The following is a 14,136-nucleotide window of genomic DNA, read 5'->3' as shown; positions in this document are numbered from 1 at the left end:
TCTCTGTTGCCCTAGCATTACGTAGCTTTTGAAATATCTGCTCAGCTGAGCAGCCCTTCAACTCTTGTTTTCAGCTGGATATCATGACAACCTGCCATCTTGCTATGGTAGTCAGCCTTTAAGATGGTGCCAACGATCCCTGTCTCCTAGTAGTCATACTCTTGTATAACTCCCCTCTCCTTCAGTGTAGACTTTACTTACTGACTCACCTCTAAAGAATAAAACATGGCAGAAGTGGTGAGAGTGTCATTTTTTATATTAGGTTATGAAAACTACAGCTCTCATGCTTAGTTTTCTCTCCCTCCCTCCCTCCGTTCCTCCCTCCCTCCCTCCCTCCCTCCCTCCCTCACTCTTTCCCTCTTTCTGTCTCCCTCTTCTTCTCTTTTCTCCTCTCCTCTCCTCTCCTCTCCTCTCCTCTCCTCTCCTCTCCTCTCCTCTCCTCTCCTTTTCTCTCCTCTTCCTCTCCCCCTCCTGCCATATTGTGAAACAGCCCTGTGGAGAATTCCACATGGTGAAAGATCAAGGTCTGCCAACAACCATGTGAGGGAACCTCAGGGCAGCTTCCTCACCCTACCACTAAAGCCTTAAGATAAGACCTCGGCCTCAGCTGATAGGTTGACTGCAACCTCATGAGAGACTTGGAGCCAATGACATCACGCTACACTTGGATCTTGACCTACAGAAACTGTGAGATAATAAATGCTTGTTGTTTTAGCATAAATTGTTATTTGGCCAGAGATAACTAATACAGACAGAAATGGAGAAATAGATGAATTCAGGAAATTTTTGGTTTCGGTTTAGCTTGAACACTAAGTGAACAGCAATGCCATTTACTAAGCTTGAGAAATTTGAAGGAAAATCAGCAGCCATGTACAACTGTCAAATAGCAGTTAGATATTCAACTCTGGAGTTCTAAGGATAAAGGGCTGGAAATGAGATTTGGAATAATAATTGTATATCAGCCTCACTGGTATGAGTATTAGGTATGATATGATGTAATGCAGATAAAACTCTTTGCACAGTGCACACAATTGTTACCTGTAGTAGGTAGAATTGTGTCCGCCAAAAAAATACATTCAAGTTCTGGACTCTGGTACCTGTGAAAGTGACCTTGTTTGGAAAGAGGGTCTTTTTAGGTGTTATTAGTTAAGAGGAAGTCACACTGGATTAGAGTAGACCCTAATCCAATGACTGGTGCCCTTGTGAGGAGATAAAACAGACACAGAGATACATCCAGAGAGGAGAATGTCATCTGAAGACAAAGACAGAGATGGGAGTGATGTAGCTACAAACCAAGGATTTAACTTAGAATCATCAGAAGCTATGAGAGAAGCTTTGGATGCTTCTTCCTCAGAGCCTTCAGAAGGAACCAACTCTGTCAACACCTTGATTTCTGACTTGAAGCCTCCAGAATGTCTGAAAGAATAAATTTCTATTGTTTTAAATTATCCAGTTTGTGGTAATTTGTTACAGCAACCCTGGGAAAATAATACCGTGTCCAAATAAATGTGTAATGTGAATGGTTATCATTGTTTCTATTATTCATATTTTGTCATTGTTGTTGTTGTTTTTATGTCTCCGAACACCTAACGTTTTGCTTTGTGCATAGTAGGAACTCAGTTTATAATCATGGTAGAGTAAAAGATCTGTGATGTCTGCATTCTGCAGCACTCTCTGGGAGCCATGCTTGGGAACATCAGCTCCTGAGGGCTCAGTCTGAGTGGTGCTGGCTAGTACTGAAGGCCTGGTGTACCTCAGGAGCAAATGCTCCTAGGCCAACAATGAAGAAAATATCACCTGTTGGGCTTAAGTGTGATTTTAGAGAAACTCAGCAAGACCCCTTCTCTTCCCTTGCTTCCAATCCCAGTATGTGATAAATCATCACTGGACATTAATTCTTCTTTGGCACTTAAATATTTTTACACAGAGAGTTGGAAAAGGAATAAAAATTCAGATGTTCCCAAACTTGGGATAAAATTAGTGTCACCTGGAAGAATATGTGTAAAATCCGCATTCTCTGGCCCCTTTCTAACTCCACTGAGAATCAGCATCTCTGGGGCTGACGTGGGGCGGGAGGAGGGCTGCAAGCGCCCCAGCTCACTCTGATGTCACCTGCTCAGCACCCATTCTCAGAATATTTGAAAACCACAATTCCTTCCATGTACAGATGAGGAAACTGAGGCGAAAGGCTTTCAGGGTATGCCCTAGACTTCCTTGTTTTTCAACAGAACTTGAAATATTTTTTAAAAAGAGAGAGAAATTTGATGGAGGAAGAACTAGTAAAAAAATGAAGTGAGAAGAGAGCTTAAAGATGAGGCTACTAAAGCAGGGATAAGCGGTGTCCACAGAAGCAGCCAAGAGCAGAGCTCAGCTTCTTTAGGTTACAGCTGTTCAAAGGTGGTTTGGTTCAGTTTGGTTTGGTTTGGTTTGGTTTGGTTTTTACCAAAGCTCTGGCACCCCCTAGCGGATAAGATGAGCAGTCCAGCGTTTATAGAGAAGAGTGTTCTCTACGCAACTGTGTTCTCTTGCTTTAGAATCAAAGATTGCTTTCGTTTCCCTTCATGTTTTGGGTAACATTGTTTCCTTTTTACGAAGCTTTTTTTCTATCTCCTCTGCTTTAAAGTTATATCCTCTTTATCTCTGTCAGTAAAGTCGCGAGCCCTGCAGAACTAAAGACAATTATGCTTAAGATACTTTTGTTTCAGTTTAGTTCCACACAGTGAAGAAAGCATTTCAAATTTCTGAAGTCGATCCAAAAAAGTGTAAATTACACTAGAGCAGTTGATCTGGCACTTAAGTAAACCTCAATTTTAGAATCAAAATGGTTTACAGTAGTTCCCTTTGCCCAACGAAACTTAGAATGATTCCTTAGAATTTTCTAAGTAAATTCTAAGTAAATTCTAACACCTGGTAAAGAGATTTGATCATGATAGTAGTGGAAATAGGGAACTGGTGGTCCAAAACAGCCCTGTGGAATCTTCTATTCCAACTGCATCAAGGTAAAGAGAGTGAGGGTGCATGTGAGTGAACCATTTATTGAAGAGTGTTGGGCTGAGACAGGTGGAATCTAATGTCTGTGAAGTCAGCTCACCGATCATATGCTCTGCTTAGCTTCAGATCTCAGAATATACCAAAGCAGAGCGCAACACTTGAACCCAGAGTTCTACTATGTGAAAATCTTTTGAAAATCCTGACAATCACAGATACCAATTGAAGTAGTGAGCTAATTAAAGAAGGGGAAGCTTGCATTTGTGTATTCAATAAGAGCCTATCATCTGATTTAGGGTCTGGGCATGAAAAAAGGCCACTATCATTGCTTTTAAAACAAAAAAATGGACAGGAGATCGTGCATTTTTAGAACCACACTTAATCAAATGGGATAATTTCAAAGATAAAGTGGGAATGAGGGAGAAAAAATCCAATAGTTACGTTTCTGAATATAAAACAGGGACCACAAATCAAAGCAGACTTTCTCCAGCAGCATGGAAAAATAAAGGGTTACGACCATTTCCTTCTGAAACTGGAAGGACGCAAAGGGGAGTTGGCCAGTGGGCTCTGCCTGCTGCCCACCTCTCCCTCCTCCCCGCGCCGGGCGCGGCGAAGTTCAGCACCTCGGAAAGCGCCCCCTCTCGCTCTCAAGGGTTACGCATGCTCCGTGGGAGCCCGCAGGCTGGGCTTAGCGGGTGGGAACAGAACTCCGGTGAGTGCCACTGGCAACTCACTGAGAGTTGACAACAGCGGAGAAACAGAGACTCAAGGCAACGAGACGACATCGACAAACCTCTAGAGAGTCACAGCCAGGTAGAAGGCTCTCTTCTCTCTCCTTTTCTCTTAAAGAACAGAAACCTCGTCCAAGCTGCAGCAGAAGAAACCAACAAAGGTATTTGAAACAGAAGGAGCGGGTCCTCGAGCAGTCCCGAGCGCACGGGTGGGTTATGTGGTAGTGCTCAAGTGACCGTAGGAAATGCAGGGAGGGACGTTTGCGTAGCACAGTAGGGACCCGGGGATTCCCACCTTGGTCCGAAAACCCTTGGTCGCCGACCGCTTGCCGTAGGAGCTGCGTTCCTCTGCTCTCTAACTCCCCTCCAGAGCAGACTCCGAGCGCAACTCCTGCGCCCAGGCCCGCCCTCCCCGCGCCGGGGATGCGTATGGTACCCAGTTCCTAGGCTCTGTTTTCAGCTGCTGCGTTGAAAGCTCCCACCCACGCCCTGCGCCCTCACCTGGGAAGAACCCCCCGCGAACTGGGCTCTCTCAGGTCTTGTCCCCTGGAACATGACCTAGAGGCACCCACACATACAGGTGGACGCTACCAGAGTCACCATGAATAAGGCGGCTGGTGGGGACGAGCTCGCAGAACTCTTCAGTCTGATCCCGGACCTTCTGCAGGCGGCCAACAGGAGCGACAACGCTTCGCTGCCGCTCCCGGACTTGTGGTGGGAGCTGGGGCTGGAGTTGCCGGACGGCGCGGCGCCAGGGCATGCCCCAGGCAGCGGCAGGGCAGAGGGTGCGGACACCGAGGCCCGGGTGCGGATTCTCATCAGCGTGGTGTACTGGGTGGTTTGCGCCTTGGGGCTGGCGGGCAACCTGCTGGTGCTCTATCTGATGAAGAGCAAGCAGGGCTGGCGCAAGTCCTCCATCAACCTCTTTGTCACCAACTTGGCGCTGACGGACTTTCAGTTCGTGCTCACCTTACCCTTCTGGGCGGTGGAGAACGCTCTCGACTTCAAATGGCCCTTCGGCAAGGCCATGTGTAAGATCGTATCGCTAGTGACGTCCGTGAACATGTACGCCAGCGTCTTCTTCCTCACCTCGATGAGCGTGGCGCGCTACCACTCGGTGGCCTCAGCTCTTAAGAGCCACTGGACCCGAGGTCACGACCGGAGGGACTGCTGCGGCCAGAGACTGGGGGACAGCTGCTGTTTCTCCGCCAAGGCGCTGTGCGTGTTGATCTGGGCCTTGGCGGCGCTGGCCTCGCTGCCCAATGCCGTCTTCTCCACCACCGTCAAGGTGATGGGCGAGGAGCTATGCCTAGTGCGCTTCCCCGACAAGCTGCTGGGCGGCGACAGGCAGTTCTGGCTGGGCCTCTACAACTTGCAGAAGGTGCTGCTAGGCTTCGTGCTGCCGCTGGGCATCATCAGCCTGTGCTATCTGCTCTTAGTGCGGTTCATCTCCGACCGCCGCGTGGCGGGGACCCAAGGAGGGGCCTCGGCAACCGGGGGAGGCCTGGCTGGAGCCAGCGCCCGGAGACGGTCCAAAGTCACCAAGTCAGTGACCATCGTGGTCCTCTCCTTCTTCCTGTGCTGGCTGCCCAACCAGGCTCTCACCACCTGGAGCATCCTCATCAAGTTCAACGCGGTCCCGTTCAGCCAAGAGTATTTCCTGTGCCAGGTGTACGTGTTCCCAGTGAGCGTGTGCCTGGCTCACTCCAACAGCTGCCTCAACCCCATCCTCTACTGCCTCGTGCGCCGCGAGTTCCGCAAGGCGCTCAAGAGCTTGCTGTGGCGCATCGCGTCGCCTTCGCTCACCAGCATGCGCCCCTTCACCGCCACCACCAAGCCGGAGCCGGAGGACCAGGGGCTGCGGGCCCTGGCGCCTCTCCATCCCGTCGCGGAGCCGGACCTGATCTACTACCCGCCTGGAGTGGTGGTCTACAGTGGGGGCCGCTACGACCCGCTGCCCAGCAGCTCCACCTGCTGAGGCGGTCACCACAGAGAGCCCCCCGCCCCCGCCCCCCCCCCCGGCGCGGAAAGAGAAGAGCCGATTAGGGGATGCTGGGGACACTAAATCCGAAGGTAGGTGGGATGGAGACGAGGAGAAGCGCGGAGGGGCAACCTGTGAAAAGGCCGGGGGACCTTCTTCGAGAAGGGAGGCTTTGAAACCAGGAGAGAGGAAGCTGGCAAAGGAGCCAGAGTTCAGCCTCCTGGGGCCAGGACGCCTCCGTTCCTCCGCCCTCCAACACACCTTTTCCTCTCTTTATGGTGGCAGCTCTGGGCAGTATGGGGGTGTCCAGAAGAGAAGGTATGAGAAATTTGGGCGCAAGGAAGTAGGGGCTCAGACAAATGGAGCTCAGACTCATTTCTTCCTGCGACTTTGTGGAGCCCTTGAAAGGGTCCTGCAGGGGCAGCCAGCCAGGGGAGCCGCCCACAAAACCTTTCATTGGCGCCCTGGCCAGGGAGGGCGCCCTGGCGTGAACGTCTGGCTTGCGAGGCTGCGCTGACAGCCTAGAATCTGGGAGCAAGGAACTTTTTCCGAGATGGGAGAAAGGAGTGACAATCTCAGCCCCCAGGAGAATGCAGGAGAGAGGCACCTCCTATAGAGCCATTGTGCCCTTTATCGTCCAGGACAAGGCAGCGGGCACACGGGGCACCCACCCTGCCTCTGCACGACCTCCAGGATCAAATGTCATCGGGGCAAAACACTTGTCTACCAAGAGCGACTCGCTGGGGGGTGGTGTCTGCGCGGGCGGGAGCAGACGCAGTGTGATTATAGGGGCTGAATAGAGACTTCCTCAGGCTACTAACCCTAAAGGAAAAAGGGGTCTCACTGCTCACTGGGTAACCGAGCAGGAAGTGCGTGCACGGCGTGCTGGAAGCTTGGGTGGCCCGTGCTCCTGAGACCAGTGTGGGTGCCGGGAGACAGCGCGGGCTCCGGTCTGGTCACTGCAGATGGTGAGCTATGCCCAGAAGCAACGTGCAAAGGTGGGAGTGGGGACTATGAATATTTGAATGTGTGTGTATGAAAGAGAATGTTCCAGCTCCCTGGCTTACCTTCCCCATCCCAGTTGCTCATCCAATGTTCCATTTGAAAAGAGCTTCACTTGTAATAAAGACCATGCCCTGGGTTCGCCAGAGATGACTACTTTTGACTTTGGGGGGGGGGGGGGTCCAGGTAAGATGGCCCTGGGCTACAGGTCACCCTCCCAGGTCGCCCAATCATTCATCTCAAAATCTTCAAACACCAGAACAGTCCTCGGAGAAATGATCAGGAAATAAACATTGAACTCAGGAAATGATTTCATTTCTAAACCTTACAGAGGCCAAGGACAGGTAGGCAAAGCAAGAAAGGCGGCTCGGTGCAGCTTCTTCGTGATGCTGAGCGCTGCGTCAGTGGGGTCCTCTGAGCATTTGTCCTTCATCATCCTGTGCTATGGGGTGGGGAGCAGGTGAGCTCCCAGATGGCTCCTCTGTCAGTCATGACCTTGCTTCTCTCAGACGGGTGGATGTGAGGGTAGGAGGGAGGGAGGAAGACGGAAGGAGTCCTTTGGGGTGTGACCCTCCCCAAAGCAGGAGATGACTTCATCTGGGAGTGAATACACCAGGAGAATGCAGGGGGGTCTGACTGGGGGGGGCAGAAAATGAGAAGGCCCATGTGAAAACATGTGAAAAGAAGAGCGAGGCTTGGAGGTCGGTAAGGGAAACAGAAGGACATTGAGGTTGGAGGAGACAACCCCGCTCAGTCTTTAAAGAATCAGGGATCTAGAGAGAAATGGGGTAAACTGCAGGAGCCTGGGTGCCTGGTGCAGGATAAGGAAGCTGCGTGCTCCGCAGGAGGCAGTGTGAGCAGTGGCAGGAAGGAGTGCTCACGTCAGGGTGAGTCCCTGCCTCACCCCCCGCGGACACACACACACTAGAAGTGGCCAGATCGCAGGGGCGTTCCAGACGCCCTTACCCCACTCTGCTCCAGTCACAGATATGATAGCCCAACCGCAGCAGAGAGCGGGCTCTTAACCAAAAGGAGTCAATCAAGAGAACTGCAGCAGCAACCTGGTGGCCCAAGCAGGAGAATGTGAGTGAGATAACAGAGATGTAGCTTGAGGCCACTGGAGAAACTGAGAAGGAGGGAGAGGCTACAGCAGTGACAGTAGATGTGCTCTCTGCTCAAGGCTGGCACTTGTCAGGACTGCCCTTAGACCTGGGCAGCCAGGACCCCTGCCCTGGGTTGGATTATTTAGAGGACTCTGCTCTAACCTCTCTCCCAACAGCAGCCCTCCACACATGGCAAGGAATCCACCCCCATTCTAGATTATGCTCCAGTACCTGGGACCTCAGAATTCCCCATCCAAATGGCCTTGCATCTATCTACCCGACCTTCCTGGGTCCTTTCCTAGTCCGTCCTCCAGAGGGTGGACCACACTGCTGAGTCTCTATGTGCCAGTAAGTGTGAGGGGCGGCTGAGGGTGGCTGTTTGCAGGTGTGGTAGAGAGCGGACGGGTTGGGGAAGCTATGGATGTGCCGATGGCCGCGTGCACACAAGCTCTCATGGACAAGGTGCTGTGGACCAAGGGCTGTCATTACTGTCCCTGCTCTGGGTCCTGCAAATGTTAGGAGTGGGACTGTACCCCTTATACCCCCAGCAGTGGTGTGACAGACCTTCCAAAGACCAACCAGAGCATGTGCGTCCTCTTCTCAGCACCACCACCAGGAAAGGGAAGGAGCCAGTAAGGTGGGCCCCTGGTCACGCTACTGAACCCATCCGTTCTACCACCTGAGGTAAACACAGCAACAGCGCTAATCCCCATGTCTCTGTTCTCAAAAGCAGCTCATTTCCTTTTTCCAAATTCCCTACAGCACCAAAAGGGTTGGTAAATAACAAATTCATCTGAGGCAATGACTGCACTGTCAGACTCTACGATGAGGCAGGAAGAGTAACCACATACATTTTTTAACCTGTAAAAACATGGGGGCCAATTGTCATTCTGCACCGCTCAGGCACATGTGTAGACAGATGCTTATAAGGCACTGGGGCAGACCTGGGGCGGGGGGGGGAGAGGACGGGGAGCCTTTACAAAACAGTGACAAACAATAAATAAAATAACTACATGATGTGGTATGTCGGCTCAACAAATATTTGTTGAATGAAAAACAAAACAATGACAATCAAGTGCAGACCAATTGCCAGCTTCCAGCCTAAGTGCTGTTCTTACAGGAAACAGCAGAAACCGAGTGCCTGAGTTCAAAGCCCAGCTCTGCCACTTACGAGCTGTGTAGCTTCAGATGAGTTATGTAATGCTTCTCTGCCTCAGTTTCCTCATCTAGGAACTAGAGATCAGTAACAGCGTCCACTCCCAAGACTGCTGTGCTAACACAGGTAAAACATGTAGAAGTAAGGTAAGCACTCCGTGTTATATATTATTAAGGGTCAGTCACAACTCCCCTAGATAGGAATTATTTCCCCTAGATGAGCAAGTGTGCCTTGGGAACATTCAGTAGTTTGCAGCAAGCCAGGATTCAAAACCAGGCTCGGCTCTGGAGCCCATGGTCTGTCTCTTCAACCATGCAGCCTCTCAAGGCTGCTGGTGACCTCAGCGTGTGAGAAGGGTAGAAGGTGTATGGCCGGAGAAAAACTGCTTCGCTTGGAGAAGAGGTCTTAGGGGATGGGAGGCTGTTTTTGAAAGGCTCTCATACGGATTCCAGAGGATGGAACAAAGGTGCAGACTAGAGAGAAATATTTTCACTGTATCAATGAAATGAGCTGATTTGAAGTGGTACGTCCTCCAGCATGAGATGTTCAAGCAGACTTGTCAGGGATATCATAAATTAACATGAATTAATTATAAGCACGTTAAATATGAATTAAGTATGAGTAAATTGATACCATACAATAAATCAGCAATATTTTGAGTACTGGTCAATTTGATGAAAAGTATGACCTCCCCCCACCCCGACTATATATGGACCCCTGGTTAAGAAAAAAAAAGAAATCATAGAATGAATCCAAGAGTCATGTGTAGAACTACTCAGCTTCTCAGGTTTCAAGACCTGAAATGCCCTGCGGAAAACACACCGTCTCTCCACTGCCCTGCACTGAGACACAGCGAGGAAGGCGCATGCGGGTGCTGTCACCCACCAGTGAATGGAGGCACGGCCCAGTCTGGCCCAGGACACGTGATGCATAGAATATGGGGACGGGTGTGCAGAGGGCTGGGTGAAAGCGAGGGGCAGGCAGATGACTGCGAATGAAGTTACAACACCGGGCATGCAATGAGCTGACCCCAAAACTGCAGAGCTAAGGACAAGAGTGATTTCCTGCCACGTGCTCCTCTGTGACTGAGATTAGGGGCAATGTCTCTTTATTGACCTAATCCACATATCTAACAAAGAGGGCCACAAAGCAACAGCCAATCAGTGCTACCGCAGAGGCCGTGATCACCACGACCACGACACTGCCCGCCATGTTGACCAGAAAGCCCAGGCCGCCTCCGACCAGGATCTGAGCCAGCTGCACCATGCAGGTGAGGGTGGAGCAGTCCAGGCCCTGCCCTCTTCCGCTGCTGCCCGGGTCCCCTCCTTGGGTTTGCTGCCTCTGCAAAGGAAACACAGGAACAGCATTTGGTCTACACGGAACTGTCCTTTAGGGCAGAAGTGGGCAACCTTTCTCTGTAAAGAGCCAGATAGTAAATACGTCTGGCTTTGTGGGTCACAGGCTCTGGGTTGCAACTACTCAACTCTGCCTTATAACTTGCAAGCGAGCGGCTACGTTACATACCCGACTTGGCATTCCAATACAACTTTATGGACATTGGTACTTGAATTTCATGTAATTTTCACTTGTTACTAAGTATTATCCTTTTGCTGATTAAAAAAATAATTAAAAATTTAAAAGCATTTTAGCTCACAGGCTGTGCAAAATAGATGGCCTGGGAGACATAGTTCGCCGACCCCTGATTCCAAGGACACCAAGGGCACCAAGCAGCTCTACGCTCTTCTCGGAAAACGTCTTCCTAACCTGTCACACAGTCTTACATTCCAGTTAATTTAATTCTGTGGGAATTAGATGGTTACTGTGTACAAAATTATCTCTTCTGACGAAGTCAACAAATACAATGTAGTAGAAACTCAGTAACTATCCCATTCCTTTCTTTCTTTAGTTAAAAATTCACACATTTCTAGAAGGATCACAGATATCCTTGAATCACAGATATATATAACAGCAACATAAAAAATATGGTTAATGTTTGGTTAGTATATTCATATTTGATACTTGGTCTGAATTGGTTGATAATGTTGTCATTCATTGGGTGTCTTTTGTGTGGTAGGCATTGTGCAAAGTTCTTTCATATATGTTACTTCATTTCATCCTCACCCCCTCCCTAGATGCACATATTATTATTATCCCTGTGACAATAATAATAATAATAATAATACCATTTTTTGAGTCTTTGCCAGATGCTAGTTAGGCACTATGCAGGCAGGTTACCTATACTATTGTTTAATTTTCCAACAACTCTATAAGGTGGGTATATTATTCCCATTTGATTGATTAGAAAACTGAGGATCTGAGAGTTTGAATAATAATTCCTATACTATTAAGTAAAAAAATTGTGCCTAAAAATGCATATTATTCTTTGAATAAGAAAGGGAAAATAAGAAAACAAGTTCATATTTGCTTGATTTTCATGAAAAATGTGGAAAAGATAAAGAAAACCCTAATAAGAGTGGGTACATGTAAGAGCCAGGAGGAGACAGGAGCATACTTCTCTACATCATTGTGGTCGTTGAGCCATGTGGCTATATTACCTCTGTGAACTGACTTTAATATTTAATAAATCAATAAATAACATCCCAGTGTCACACAGCTGCCAAACAAGAGAGGCAGGATTTGAGTCCAGGTTTCTCTGAGTTCTAAGCTTATTTTTGGCCCTAGGACCATCTAACTCGCTCCTTGGAGGGATAGTTTCTTTATGATGCTGTCTCTTTACCAGCAAAACTCCTGCACACACTGACACATTAGTGACATTGTAACACATTAATGGCAAACATTTTTGCCAGGGGATGGGGACAGCCACAACTCTTGTTTGGAAGGTTTAAATTCTGGGACAACTCTGCCCTTCTGTGGCTTTTGCCAGATCAAATAACGGAAAAGAAGGTCGGCACTGCGGTCACGGGTCACCAGTGCTTTTGCAGTTTCATGCTGTGATGGATTAAACTCGAAGGTCTTTCTCTAGCTTTTACATCACTGCTCCAGTTAAGAAACGTAAGCCTATTTTCATGCAGCGAAAGGTGCACATTTTAGTAAGAAGATGTGATAATCTTAGAGCAGAAATCCCTAACCTAGTGTTCTGTTAGGGCCGTTAGGGCCTTGCCTTCTAGCCTGAGCTCCAAGGTGGAAAAGGGACAGACCTCCCTCAAGGCAGCTGGTGGGGGTGACCACCTACAACCAACTTTCCTCCCTGCACGCAGGGTCTGACTTACTAACATCAGGACTTACAAGGAAAATGTCACCTAGGAAAGCCCTACCCTCAATCAATAACTCCCGGAAATCCCACCGTGCACTTCTGCAGTGGTTGGGGTGAAGGGACCCAGAAATATCACAGGTGCACCTGGACATGTGGGGCAGTTGTCAGAAGCCCCAGGTTCCCCTTTGCGTGCTCTGTGTGATTGTGGGCTGATTTCTCAGCATGATGAAGCCCCCTTTTCCTAATCTGACAATAGGGAGTAAGGGGGCCTGCCCTACTGCTCCCAGGTGCACAAGGCTTCAGAGTAAGGAGGAGGGGCCAGTGGTCATGCCTGGACCAGCCCATCAGTACATCTGGCTCCGCCCCTTCAGTGCTCCACCCCCTTCAGTGTTCCGCCCACCTTCAGTGCCCCGCCCGCCTTCACGTGAGTGCAGCTGTCACTCAGCGCGCACAGGTACGCCCACACACCTGCTGCTCCTGCTCCTCGCGGTGATACTCGGCCATGAGGTTAAAGGGCACGGTGTACAGGGTGCTGGACATCACGCCGAACGAGGCGCACAGCACCAGGGTGGAGTACACATTCGGGAAAAGCCCGATAAATCCTGTCCCCAGGCCAAACAGCAGATACCCCAGGAAGTAAAGCCCCTTTAATCCGACGTAGGACAGCAACGCTTTCTGAAAGTCTATGGAGAGAAGAAAGGGCGAAATTACAGCTGGCAGTGCCACACACCACTAATAATTTCAGACAATCCTTTCTTCTGAAGATTCACTTTTTGAAGGAGCCTTTTTTTTTTGCTACTGAGTCAGGAACAAAAGAACCTCCCTATCTGTGCTTGAAAACAGCTGGCTTTTGAAATCAGCTTTACATCCCTTGGCATAAAAAAGAGCTGGAAATTGCCTGGCTAGGTTGATTTTCGTTCCCACAGGGAAGGACCAGGCACTGTTGAGCAGGCAGCTGAATAGAAACAGGGTGCAAAAGAGGTTGAAGCAAAGCCCACCTGACTCTGGGACCCTGGGGCTGCAGGACGGGGAAGAAAAACGGGGGGCGGGGATCATTCTGATTCGCAGGGGTCTAGCCTAACATTACCAAAATAACAACCGAGCCCTCTCTGGCCCAAGGCCCAAAGCCAGGTTGGAGGAAACTAAAACCACCAGATTCTATAGAATAATCCAAGTCATTCAGTTTCCTGGTCCCCACCTGAATGCTCTCGTGCACATTTGAGGAGGAAAAGGTGGACCAGAAATGCAGACGCTTTCCCTGACTTGCCAACCCCTCGCAGGGGGAGCGGCTCCCACTGCCCCCACACCCCCCTCAACTCCCATCACCGGCTCCCTCATTCTCTGTGGACAACTTCCATAACTTCTCAAAATCTCATCTTCCTCATCTGAAAAGTGGGACCAATTAAAACCCTTTTTGGGGGTTGCTGTCAGCATCGAATGAGATAAAAGGTCTGTGGAATCACTCCGCCCAGTGGTGGCTATCGTCATTTCCAAAGTACAGGCTGGGCTGAAGGTGGCGGGCTCAGCTTGGGCCCACTCCCAGCAGCTACACTTGGCTTGCTCATAAAGACTGTGGTACAGCTCATTTTTAAAACTTGAAAATTCTGTTTTACAGTGTTTTCCACCACGGTGGGGAAAATCCCTAAAAAATTTGATCGTCCTTTTTCCATCAGTTGCTTTTAATCCATACACTCCGTATCTTCCCCCTGCCCCATTCTAATGGAACACGTGAACCCAGAGGATAAATGATAGATACTTAGAATGTGCCTATTCAAGGGTGAGATTTTCCATGTCTACCCAAATAATGAGTGGACTTACACTGCACAGACAAGAAACCTAATCTGTTATTCCATTTGAATGAGTTAGGAAACTAAACACTGTTGCAGGTCATCATGGACGGAAGACAGCTCTGAAACTGACAAGTGTGAGGCATTGTTTCCTCTTTAAATTCATACCAGGCC

At 49.4% G+C, this 14,136-nt stretch overlaps 2 protein-coding genes across 7 annotated transcripts in view; one reads left to right on the top strand and one right to left on the bottom strand.

Annotated features, from left to right (window-relative positions):
- The first annotated feature begins 3,627 nt into the window (after nt 1-3,627).
- On the top strand, nt 3,628-6,848 carry RXFP3 (relaxin family peptide receptor 3). Its single transcript, XM_019737198.2, has one exon. The coding sequence runs from the start codon at nt 4,321-4,323 to the stop codon at nt 5,695-5,697; it is 1,377 nt and encodes a 458-aa protein (XP_019592757.2). The 5' UTR covers nt 3,628-4,320; the 3' UTR covers nt 5,698-6,848.
- A 3,188-nt stretch (nt 6,849-10,036) lies between these two features.
- SLC45A2 (solute carrier family 45 member 2) overlaps nt 10,037-14,136 on the bottom strand; it is a 31,143-nt gene continuing 27,043 nt past the window's right edge. For all 6 annotated transcript variants that reach the window (XM_019737259.2, XM_019737261.2, XM_019737260.2 and 3 more), the window contains exons 7-8: nt 12,644-12,858; nt 10,037-10,302 (exon numbers count right to left, since the gene is read on the bottom strand). In XM_019737259.2, coding sequence (XP_019592818.2) covers nt 10,078-10,302; nt 12,644-12,858 — 440 coding nt within the window. In that variant the 3' untranslated portion in view covers nt 10,037-10,077. The remainder of the gene's footprint in view (nt 10,303-12,643; nt 12,859-14,136) is intronic.

The sequence above is a fragment of the Rhinolophus sinicus genome, linkage group LG03 (genome assembly GCF_036562045.2).
Source record: "Rhinolophus sinicus isolate RSC01 linkage group LG03, ASM3656204v1, whole genome shotgun sequence".
In the NCBI taxonomy this organism is placed as follows: Eukaryota; Metazoa; Chordata; class Mammalia; order Chiroptera; family Rhinolophidae; genus Rhinolophus; species Rhinolophus sinicus.
This window is presented reverse-complemented; position numbering and strand designations above follow the sequence as displayed.

What these genes read in the sequence shown, in the direction of transcription:
- RXFP3 (XM_019737198.2), top strand. Translation starts at nt 4,321, where the DNA reads ATGAATAAGGCGGCTGGTGGGGACGAGCTCGCAGAACTCTTCAGTCTG.